The sequence below is a fragment of the Arvicanthis niloticus genome, chromosome 12 (assembly GCF_011762505.2).
Source record: "Arvicanthis niloticus isolate mArvNil1 chromosome 12, mArvNil1.pat.X, whole genome shotgun sequence".
Lineage (NCBI taxonomy): Eukaryota > Metazoa > Chordata > Mammalia > Rodentia > Muridae > Arvicanthis > Arvicanthis niloticus.
The window spans coordinates 32,009,574-32,022,246 of record NC_047669.1 but is presented as its reverse complement, the minus strand read 5'-3'; the positions used below and the strand labels follow the sequence as shown (position 1 = coordinate 32,022,246).

Sequence of the window (12,673 nt, the reverse complement as noted above, 5' to 3'; positions counted from 1 at the left end):
TCAGCAATGCTGTCCAAGAGGGAGTAGCCATAACTCTGAACCAAGACACTACTAACCTTCCCCCACCCCAGTCTCTCTTCCCCTGTGACTCAGCTGAGTGCACATCCAAAAGCCTCCAATTAATCTGAGGCAACTTATCCAGTCACCCCTAGAAGGCACACTAGGGAAAGCAAGGCCTCCTGAAATCTTCTTCTGCACTAAGAAGCTGTACCTATTCAGTTGGTCAAAGGGGGCTTTGTGGTTCAGTGAGCTGTCCCTAGATACTTGAAAGGGTAGTTCACATAGTAGTACTTCAAATGTTGAAAGCATTCCTGAAGCAAATTGAAGAGGCCATGCCTACCAGCTGAAGATACAAGGCAAGATTAAGCTTACATTTGTGACAGTGTGTGCCAAACCTAAAATTCAAGCAGAATCATTTGGGGAGTGTGTGTGGAAGGGGTAGACAGAGTTTCAACCCCCATGTCAAAGAGATCCTGTCTTGGTATATTTGAGGTGGGATCCTGGCACTGGTATTCTTTAACGATTCCACCCTACCCCCAAGATTCTGAGTTTGTCCGAAACTGAGAATCACTACTTTTCATTATAAAGTATTGTTCCATACATTGTTCCAGGGTTCTGTATACATAAAAAGGAAAAGAAAGGTAAGTGGCTGTTGATGGTATGAGAATCAGGAAGAAACAAATATAAACAATAACTATGAAAATAAAGAGATTGCTAACAACTAAGTTTCTAGTACTTGAAGAAAACAGTTCCTCACCTTTTAAAAATGTCTTATTTAATGTTATTTGGATATATGTCTGTAAGCATGCATGAGTTATGTACACTGTGTGTGTACAGAATCACACAGGTCAGGAGAAGTTGTTGGATCCCTTGAAACTTGAGTTACAGGTGGTTGTGAGCCACCATATGGGTGCTACGAACTGAACTCTGATTGTCTGCAAGAGCAAAAAGAGCTTTTACTGCTGAGTCTTCTCTCCAGCTCCACCCTCACCTTTCCAAGGGCTAAAATTAGTACTGGGAGTAATAGACCATGAAGGAGGAACTCAAATCTTCAAATTTCTTGCTATTCATTATGTAGTCTAGGTGGCCTGAAACTCATGGCAACCCTCCTCCCTCTGCCCTCTGCCCTCTGCCCTCTGCCCTCTGCCCTCTGCCCTCTGCCCTCTGCCCTCTGCCCTCTGCCCTCTGCCCTCTGCCCTCTGCCTCTGCCGCCTGAGTACTGGGATCATAGGCAGAGCTCTGCATTTTCAGTTTTCTGGGGAAGACTCTACCTGACCTGAACACACAGTAAGTTGCTTATTTCCAAAGTCTACTGTTGATGTCAACCAGCAAGTATTTGTTACACCCCACAAAGAAACCTTCAACTTCTGTCAATACGTAATAATTAAAGAGACTGGATTTAAAGTCTTTTCTCCCTACCAGCCAGTTACCAAAACTTTATATTGACTTGACTGTCATTTTATTGATTCTATGTTAACAAATATTTTCTAGGGGGGGGGGAATAAGCAGAAAGGGCAAAGTATTGAAAAAAACCTATTATTGGGGATGACTATTTTTGAGTTCTGTGGACCTAGAAGACAACCCTGCAATGCATTTAGCAGCCTCCACCAATAGCCCACCCTGCAGGCAACAGTGGTGCACAGGATTATAGGAAGAATGAGGTGGGCTGAGAGATTAAAAGGAATACCCAGGGTGAGATTTGTCCTTCTCGAGAACTCAGTGCATTCTTGCTCCTGTGGGGTGGGCTCTCCTTTCTTTGGTGGAGTGGGCTAGGAATGGTGTGTGTCCTGTGCAATCAGAAATGGCCCCTGGGGTCCCATGGTTGTCACATTTCTGCACAGTTCTCAGACTGAGCAAAGCATCGGAGGTTGTTAGCACATTTCCCAGTGGATCTGAAACTGGGCTCAGTACCAACAAGCACACTCCAGAGATTTGTCTCTCCACCATGCTTGGCTAACAGCTATTCCCTGGTGCCCAGGCAAGAATTAAGTTGAGTGTATGCCTTGCACCGTTACATACTGTGTCCCTAACAGCTGGCTCATTAATGCAATTTGAAGGAAGAGGGAACTGGCTGTTCACCATTATATGTAAGGGATTTGTAATAAATCTCTCAATAAGGAGGTATAAAAATTCCCTGTTTCTGGGCAACCAAAAGAAGCAGAACATTAAGCAGAAGCCGGTGAGCCTCATTAGTGACAGGATCCAATGCAGAAGGTCCAGGGGGACTTGCCCCACATTTCTGTCAGTAATAGCTTTGCTTTTACCTGAAATATGCTGGTAATTTTCTCACTTGTGAAATTCAGTTCACCTAAAGATTAATAAATATACTGTTTCTTAATATTTAACTGAATCGCTTCCAAGCTCTGGAAGCTACATAAAAATAAAGCATCTTTTGTTACTTGTCTTTCTTTTGTTCACTTTTCTGAGATGCAGGGATAGCAAAGTCAATATAGGATAATTTATTCTGAGAAGTCAATAATATGACAAACTATTTCACATAACTTGTATTTATTTTGTATATGTATGTGTGTGTGTGTGTGTGTGTGTGTGTGTGTGTGTGTGTGCGCATGTCCATAATGTTCCTATCAGGGTCAAAACAAGGGCCTCAGGCAGAGGCAAGAGAATTTCTGGGCCTTGGTTCTGAGTTCAGTGAGAGTCTGTATCAAGGTTCTGGCCTCTGTGTACAAATAGACATGTCACACACACACACACCATGCTTACACCACAGATATGTATACCACACACTATCTAATATAGATCAAGGAAAATAAAATTTTTAAAATGCATTTTAAAAACAACAACAAAACCAAGACTCTTTATTCACCTAGAATGCAGATTCTTTACCCAAAATGTAGCTACATCTGTGTTGTCCCTAACCATAGATCCGGTACAAACACCGGCCAAGTTAGCCTGCACCATAAGAATCAAATATGGAGGCTGACACAGGATGGAAAGCAGTAACACAATGAGAGTCACTTTATCATTTCCACCTAAATACTTACTACTGAAACATTTTCTAATATAGTTGGAAATGTCCTTATCCTAAACCTTGGAACCTTTTTCACTTGTAGTACACACACGCACACACGCATGCACACACAATCATCTCAGTGTCTAGGTGAGCACCTACCCCTTTCTTCTGTAAGGCACAGGGTAGGAATGACAACTCATGGTGACATGAGTTTATAAAGGATGTCATTGCTAATATGAGTCAAACCCACTGAAGTGTTTATCTGATCAAATCTCTCCAGAAGTCATTCTTCCTGTCTCAGATTTGTATACGAGTAAAGCAGTATATACATTTACTTTTTTATTTGTGCTGATATTTTTATGGAAAGCATAAAGTAGAAAAGTGAGTCTGATGTTTCATTGTGGATGTTTTGTTCTGTTTCTGTGCCTAGACCTGGTGCCTTCTGGTTAGACACAGGGCTAGGTTAGTGAGCACAATTGTTACAGGCTATTTTATTTTGAAATTAAGAGAAACATAAGATAAAGTGTTTAAGCAAAACCAGATTACAGAAGATCAAAATTATGGTTCAAGTTATGCACAAGTTAGCGTGAGATTCAATACACTTTCCTTTTATATATCATTGTATAGTCAACGATATACATGTATTAGTTATAGATATATTCCTTTTTGTTTTATTTACTTCCTATTTTGAACAAATAGGAAGGAAATGCCTACTTTACTAGTTCTGCCAAAATGTTTGAGATGATTATACAAAACTATAATGCACTGTGTATTTGAGACGGGGACAAGGAATTTCTGCTTTGTTAAATTCCATTGTGTATGTATTGCGAATGGTACTGTGTGACATTCGGCTATTTTCTCTCTTTTTTTTTTTTTTTTTCTTTTTCTTTCCCCTTCCCTTCTCCCTCTTGTTCTGGCCCAGGTTGCTACGCCTCCACTCACTCTGGCCCAAAGGACACTGTAGCTGTCTTCAGACACCCATACAAGATCATCAGATCTCATTAGAGAGGGTTGTGAGCCACCATTGTGGGTGCTGGGATTTGAACTCATGACCTCCTGCAGAGTAGTCAGTACTCTTAACCGCTGAGCCATCTCAAGCCTCCTTATACCTCTCTCACCCCTCCCCCGCACTAGTCTCCTCTGTCCCCTGATTCACTTGTGTTTCTGTTTCAATGTCATGTGAGCATATGTGATTTTATGTGTTGAATTAAAATCTAGGAACCACAAATGAGAGAGAATATGCTGTTTGAGTTTTAGAGGCTGGCTTAATTCCCTAAATGTGATTTTCCCTAGTTGGATTTGTTTTCCTGCAGCTGATATAAATCCATTCTTTTTTTATTATGGCTGAAAGAGTCATATATATATATATATATATATATATATATATATATATATATATATATTACATGTTCTTTAACCCCCTCTGCTCATGGGAACTTAGAGGGAGGGACTTTCAGAAAATACCCAGAAGTGATGTAGTTGGGTCATGTGGGTTTTCCATTTTTTTTTAGAAACCTCTTGCTGATTTCCATAGTGACTGTACCACATGTTCCTGTCACTGGAGCATAGAGGCTCCACTGTGCCTACATACTTACCAGCATTTGTTGTTGTTTTCTTAATGACTGTCATTCAGATTAGAATGAGAAAGAGTTGCAATGTATTTTTAATTTGCATTTCTCTGATGGCTAATGAGCTTATACACATTTTATGGTTATTAGCCATTTGTATTCACCTTTTGAGAACCGTCTGTCCTTTCATTATTCTGACAGTCTGTGAGCATAAAGGTCATTCTGTTTTCCAGTATTTTCCTCAATTTCTCAGTGTTTGAAAATTTCCACTGTCAGACCCTTTACTCTCTTCTTCAGGTTTATTTCAAGAGTGTTGGTTTGCTTGCTTGCTTTGAGGCTGCTATAAATAGGATTGTTTCCCTATTTTTTTCCCAGAACTTTTGTTATTAGTACTAATATTGCCCATTAATATTGTAACCTGCCACTCTGCTGAAAAAAAAATTGGTCTCTGTGCTGGCTAGTCTTATGTCAACTTGACACACAAACTACTTATCTAAAGGAAAGAGCCCTAATTGAAAAAAAAAAAAAAACCGCCTCCATAAGATCTGGCTGTAAGGAATTTTCATAATTAATGATCAATAGGGGAGGGCCCAGATCATTGTGAATGGTGCCATCCCTGGCTAGTGTGGTGGTCCTGCGTTCTACAAGAAAGCAGGTTGAGCAAGCCAGAGGGAGCAAGCCAGTAAGCAGCACCCTTCCATGGCCTCTGCATCAGCTCCTGTCTCTGGGTTCCTGCCCTGTTTGAGTTCCAGTCCTGACTTCTTTAGTGATAAACAGCAATGTGAAAGTACAAGCTGAATAAATCTTTTCCTGTCCAACTTGTTTTTGATCATGGTGTTTCATCGCAGCAATACAATTCCTAAGTAAAACACTATCAGTCGAAGAAGTTTTTTGTGGAACCTTCAGGGTATCTTATGAACAAAAATGACATCATCTACAGACAAGGTTATCTTGTCTAGTCCCTTTCATTTTCTTCCTGGCTATAGTGTCCCTGCTAAGACTAAAGAAACTACATTGGATAAGAACGGTTCCCCATTTGACATAATGGTGGCTATGGGTTGATTTATGCAGTCTTTACTATGTTTCTTCTAGTCCTAGTCTTCCCAGGCTTGTCTTATAAAGGAGTCAGATATGTCTTTTTATTCTTTACTGACTTGCCTGCCCCAGCACTTCTGAGGTCAGCACAAAATGTCCTTATACCACTTCACATTTCACTGGAATGAGTAATGCAGACAAACATCCTGTGAGAGGGGCTTAAGCCTCCTCCGGTTTGCATCTGTTGTAATAGCCTCTGGTAACCATCTTTGTTTTTTTCCAGAGGTTTGAGTTTATTTCCTCTAGAATAGCTTCCCTGAAATGAAATTACTAGATCAAAGTGCTATGAATATTTTAAAGCTCTGATTTTTGAGCATATTTCTCAATAGCTTTCCAAAAAGTTAGTAATTTACCTTACACTAGCAATGTGTGAGAATTATGGTATTACCCTAGGCTTAAAGAGCTGCTAATAAGACTACATTACTTTTATTTGTGTTTATTTTATTCCCAGCAGGCTGGAAAGTTTTTGCAAGTACTTACATATAATGTATTTGTCCTCTTGTTCCTCACTGTTGTCATATCAGTTGGATTGTCTCATCTCTGGTCCTCTCCCTTTATTGCCTTATCTAGGCTCCCATGATTCATTCAGCTACTGGGTAGACGAAAAGTCCCCAGTGGGGCCTGACCAAACCCAAGCTGTCAAACGCCTTGCCCGTATCTCCTTGGTGAAGAAGTTAATGAAGAAATGGTCTGTAACTCAGAACCTGACCTTCCGGGAGCAGCTGGAGGCTGGGATCCGCTACTTTGACCTACGTGTGTCTTCTAAGCCCGGAGACACTGACCAGGAGATCTACTTCATCCACGGGCTCTTTGGCATCAAGGTTTGGGATGGGTTGATGGAGATTGATGCATTCCTCACTCAGCATCCTCAAGAGATCATCTTCCTGGATTTCAATCACTTCTACGCCATGGATGAAGCCCACCACAAATGCCTGGTTCTGCGGATCCAGGAGGCCTTTGGGAACAAGCTGTGCCCAGCCTGCAGTGTGGAAAGCATGACACTGCGGAGCCTTTGGGAGAAGAAGTACCAGGTAAGAGGAAGGAGTGCTGAACGTCCAAGAGCAAGAACTCAACTCTCTGCTTTCCTAGGTTGTCAGCTGTGAAATAACTCAACCCAAGGCATAGGAGCTGGACAGGTAGATTGCTTGAAGTACTGAGCATGTGCAGAAGAGTACCTAGATTCTGAGATTTAATAGGCCTGGTGGAAATGGGATTAATGCTTGGTGACTTAGTTATTTTTCTATTGCTGTGACAAAACATCATGACCAAGGCAACTGATGAAAGAAAGCACTGAATTTGGCTTATGGTTTCAGAGGATTAGAGTCAGTGATCGCAGAGCAAAGGAATATCTGAGGGCTCTCATCTTGATGCACATGAGAGACAGAGACAGAGAGATGACAGGGAGAGTCAGAGACACAGAGACAGACAGACAGACAAACATATCGATTCAGAGAGAGTACTGAGAATGTTACAAGTCTTTTGAAACCCACCTTTAGTGAACACCAGTAACGAGGCCACAACTCCTAATCCATCAAACATTTCGAGCATCTTGGGACCTAAGATGCAAATATATAAGCCTCCATCCATGGGCCACATTCAACTCCCTGGACTTCATAGACTTGTAGGCATATTATAATGCAAAATGCATTTGATCCAAATTCAAAAGTTTTTACAGTCTTTCACAGTCTCAAACTTGTTTAAAAGTCTGAAGTCTGATCTGAGACTCAAGATAGTCTCTTAGCTGTAACCGCTACAAAAATCAAAAGCAAAAAGCAAATGACATACCTTCAACACCCAATGGCACAGAGTATACATTACCATTTTCAAAGGGAAAAAAGAGGACATGATGAAAAAATACTAGACCAAAGCAAGACTAAAACACTGCAGAGCAAACTCCAAATCCTGTACCAGTGTCAAAGGACTTACATGGTTTTGTCCTTACAACTTTGCCGTTTACAACACATTTCTCTTTCTTAGGCTGGTTCCACTCCTTATATGCAGCTCGCTTTGTCAGAAATCCCATGACTCTGGCACCTTTACCTTCTCCAACACAATCTAGGGATTACTTTCACAGCTTCATGCAGTAATCTCTTGGGCCCCTGTCTCATGCCCGGCTTCAGTGGCTCCCCTTCACAATAGAGGAAGATTCTATAACCCCCTTATTCCCATATCCTTCATGACTCTTACAGTCCAAACAACATGAATGACACTTCCAAATTTGACTACCAACTTGGCACCCTGAAATCATATTTGTAGAAGCTTTGATTTGTTGTTGCTTTTTTCAAGCAGAAAATTCCTTTTCAGAAATTGGAAGTTTATCTGGGTGAAGTCTTGCCCTGAGGGCACCCCTCCCTTTATTCTATTTAAGATCTTTATTCTATTTAAGATTAATCTATCTAAAGATTCTCTTTAATCTTCTCATGTCTTTCAGAACAAGTCTTGGCACCAACATTAAATTTGGTGCCACTTTTCCTCTTTAAAATTTATAGTTTGTATTTATTTTTGCCACCGTTGCTCATTTTAATTGTAGATCTGTGTGATTACCACAGGACAGAGTCAATAGTAAGCTGTCTTGAAATCTCCTCTGCCAAGGAAATTAGTCTAAAACTCTGGGATTTAGCCTTAGGAAAAATCATAGAACAAGGACAAAAAGTAGCCACATTCCTTGCCAAAATACGGCCGCTAGCCCCATTGTTAATATTATTCCCCCTCTGAAACCCTATGAGCTGGGCCTCTATAGTCTACACTGATCTCAGCATCTACTAGAATTACACGTGTAAGCCCTGTTTATAATGTTCTACATTTTTCCTAGTCTGAAATTCCAAATTCTTCCTCTTTCTTCCAAAAACTAGCACAGTCAGGCCTGTCACAGTAATACCTCACTTGTGGTGCCAACTTCTGTCTTTGTTATATTTCTATTGCTGTCAGAAAACACCATGACCAAGGCAACTTATAAAAGAAAGTGTTTGATTTGGCTTATGGTTTCAGAAAGTCCATGATGGTGGAGCAAAGCCTTAGTAGCAAAAATTAACAGAGGGCTCACAACTTGATCCACAACAGTGAGGCAGAGAGAAAGAGAAGGAAAACACTAGGAATTGCACAGGCCTTTTGAAACCTCAAATCCCATCCTCAGTGACACACCTTCTCCAACAAGGCCACACTTCCTAATCTTTTTCAAACATTTCCAACTGGGGAACCAAATATTCAAATATATGAGCTATAGGGAACATTCTCATTCAGACTGCACACTGCCAAATATTCAAAGTTTGTCTGCAGTCTATTTGACATCTAAATTGACCTTTAATGGCTTGGCCAGTATCTGCCCAAGGCAAAGTTGTGACACAAGCCAATTGGTCAGTAGAACACTATTCTGTCTTATCTAAGATCTGCTTAATACCCTCTATCCATGCCCCCTCCCCCAAGTAAAGATGAGCCTCCAAACCTATACCCCTGAGAAACATGCGCAGTAAAAAGATAAGCCCCAGATGTATTCTACTCTGATGCAAGGTGTGGCAGCAGCAAACAGGAGCTTTGGAAAAAGACAGCCTCCGACTTAAACTTTATCCAAGAAAAACAAAAAGGATGCCTTCATTCAGAGTTGTTCTTATCCCATTAGGTACATTAAGAAAATACTTTTTAAAAAGTATCGAATTAAAAAAAAAGAAAAAAAAAAAGGAAAAAACTATTGAATAAAGACCTCAGGTCCTTATATATGCTAGGCAAACAGCTCTATCACTGTTCCACATCCCTGGCCCTAAGAAGAACTTATTAAAGTAGTTTTAGGGAGGGACCAGAGAGCTGTCTTACAGTTAAAAGTACTTGCTTTACAATCATAAGAACAGATGTTCTGATGCCAGCACCAACAAAAGAAGGCAAATGTCCCCCACAAGTGGCTGTAACTCCAGCGCCATGAAGGGTGTAGACAGGTGGGTCCCTGGGCACTTTCAGCTTAGCCAAGAAAAGCCGAGCCGAGCCTCGGGTTCCTAGAGAGACTGCCTCAAAGGAGTAGGTAAAGAGCAGTAGTGGACGTTGGTGTTCTCATCTGGCCCCAGTGTGCATTCAAGGCTCACACGTACTTACACCCATAGGCATGCACACGTGCACATGCATGTGTGCACACACTCACACACACATATAATTAAATAAATAATGAAAATTTTAAAAACAAACACTTAAGGAGGGATCTTCGTGTTCAAAGGGAGCTTAGTTATTTGTTAAATAAATATTTGTTAAGCACCAAGTATCCTTTCAACTATATATCACATCTCTTCTCCTACACCTAAGTTTAATACTATTCAGACTCACAGATGTAATTTAATTTCATCTACTTATTTCTTTGTTGTGGGGTCATGCTATGCTGTAGCCCAGGCTTGCCCAGAACTCTTGAAGTGCCACCTCAGTTTGCACCAGAATCAGGTGAACTGTTTTGATCTTCTCAACAACACTAAGAGATAGGCATTTGAAATTGCCCCCATTTTGCAGATGGGGAAAATTGAGAAATAGAGATACTGCAGCAACTTGCCAAGGAAGCACTGTGAGTGAGAGTGTGGGTTAGGGTTCCCTCACTGGATGGTTTCTCTCTAGTATTCCCATAGGCCTTGATGACTTTCACAGCTGCTTTTCTGGGTTGTGAAATAAAAACACTGTTGTTTCACTAAGAACCTATTCTCAAAGGGCCTCAGATTGTTCCCATTGAGAAAGGCGGTTGACATTTGAATGAGAGGGTATGGTAAGGTCAAATATGAGGTCAGTAACATTTTGTAATTTGGTACACAGATGATATTCTGGATGGCTGACAGATTGCACAAAAAAAAAAAAAAAAAAAAACAAAAAAAAAAAAAAAACAAAAAAAAACAGGCAGATCCCTGGAGGTCATTGTCCAGCCAGTCTGGCTAAATAGAACTTTAGATTCATCAAGAGACTCTGTCCTAAAAAATAATAGTTCGGGGAACAGAAGAGAGTTCAGCAGGTAAGGAAACTTGCTGCGAACCCTGACAACATGGATTCGAGCCTCAGGATCCACGGGGGGGAGGGGGGGACACAGAACTGAACTCAGATGTTGTCCTCTGACCTCTACTCAGAAAACGGTGGGAAGCTATCAAGGGAAGACAGCCAATATCAACCTCTAGCTAACCTCCACACATGCCTGCTCATGTGAACACACCCACACTAACAAGTACACATGTGTACTAACAAGTACACAACAACACACACACTCACATGCACAGGCTAATTTATCAGCGTTACCCACTACAGATAGTCCTATGGTTACGGAGGAAAGAGACTGGAATGGTATATTAGAAAAAGAGAAAGTATCCCTGACCTAATGTCTCTTTAACAGCTGAAACAGGAGCACTCAAGGAGAGCCACCAGTCATTGGCCCCATGCTGGGGCAGTGTCACACTTGTGATCAGGCTTTAAATATTCATTATGCAATGAGCTGCCCTGCTATGTCACCCCCCCCCACCCCCCAGTGTTTTATTACTGGAATTTAATGTCAGGAAGTACTCTACCCTCAGTCACATTACACTCAACATGTAATTATATCACAGCTCACAGATTTTAGATGCAGACGCGAGTAGATAAGGGTACAGTAAATTGGAGGAGTTAGCCTACAGTTTGGAAGTATTTGAGATCTAAATGAGAAAGTAGGAAATCTATAACCCGACAGGCCATGGTGGAACATAACCCCCTCCCATTTATTTATTTATTCCCTTTATATTCCCTATCACAGCCCCCCTCACCTCCAAGTCCCTCCCTCACGCAGCCCCTCCCCATCCCTCATTCCCCTTCATCCCCTTTGGGTACCAACCCAACCTGACATCTCAAGTCACTACAGGACTAGGTCCATTCTCTCCCACGGAGGCCAGCCAAGACAGCCCAGTTAGAGAGACAGATTCCACAGGTACACATCTTTAGTCCCAGGACTCAGGAGGAAGAAGCAGGTGAATCTCTGAGTTTGAGGTCATCTCGTTTCAACCCCTCAAACCCAGAGTAGAAGGAGAGAACCAACTCCTGAAAATTATATTCTTGTGTCCACATGTATGCCATGGTATGCATGCTCCTGCAGACGAGAAGAAAAATAATTAAAAGAAATAACTCATCAAACTAAGACAGATTGCAAATGTAAGATAAAATCAAGCCTGGTGTCCTACATGGTATGAAGAAAGGGGTTTTATAATCCATTGAGAAGTAGAGCACACCATGAGCCAGTACCCCAGAGGCCCCAGTAAAGGAACCATCACAGTAAGAAGAGATCACCGGAGGGACTGTTCTTTAAAAAAATGAGATTTTCCATCTTAGAATCAAGGGAAAAACTGAACATGAACTGGTGAGCTGGACAGGAGATATTTCAGAGAAAATTGGCACAAGGAGATGGAGAGAGAGATCGATGAGTCTCTACACCTTTGTTTTATAAGCAGAGATCCACCCACCCCCCAGCAACCCTCAGATCAGACTATCCAAGAAGACCAAGGGGGAAGGACAGAAACCCCTTCTTGTGTAATTTGTACTAATTACACATTTTCTGAGGCAGAGTAAAGTTGAGTACTGTCCTCTAGTGCATGGGTGCACAGCCTGGGGGCAGTTGTCTTGGGTACCACTTGCTAGGCCTGTAACAGGGTTGCAGGGCTTCCTGCCCACCCCCCAATCCTACTGCCCAGGGCAGCTCTCCTTCTGGCTTCACCCTTCCAACCTAACCAGTTTCAGTGCCAGCGGGAAAGCTTTGGGTCTCCCCAGCAATCTGCTTACAGTGAGCCTGTGATTAACCTCATTAACGCATGTGTTTACTACAGTCACCATCAGTGTGCAGCATTACTCAGAACCCTTAAGAACTAGGAGTGTAGACATTGCCCTGTTAGCAGCCCCCTGCCTCCAGGCATTCAAAAGGTCTGGCGCCTTCATCATCACCCAGATACACTAGAAATGAGATGAACGTATAGAATCCTCGTCCTCGTCCTCCTGAGTTCCTGACAGATTACTCATAAGATTACAGTCCACAGGGTAAACATGAGCTAGGCATTCCTCTGGGGAGAGCTCA

At 41.7% G+C, this 12,673-nt stretch overlaps 1 protein-coding gene across 1 annotated transcript in view; it reads left to right on the top strand.

Moving 5' to 3' along the window:
• The window catches only part of Plcxd2 (phosphatidylinositol specific phospholipase C X domain containing 2), a 52,764-nt gene that overhangs the window by 25,402 nt on the left and 14,689 nt on the right, over nucleotides 1–12,673 (top strand). The window contains exon 2 of the mRNA XM_034515158.2: nucleotides 6,205–6,665. Within this exon, the coding sequence (XP_034371049.1) occupies nucleotides 6,205–6,665 (461 nt within the window). The remainder of the gene's footprint in view (nucleotides 1–6,204; nucleotides 6,666–12,673) is intronic.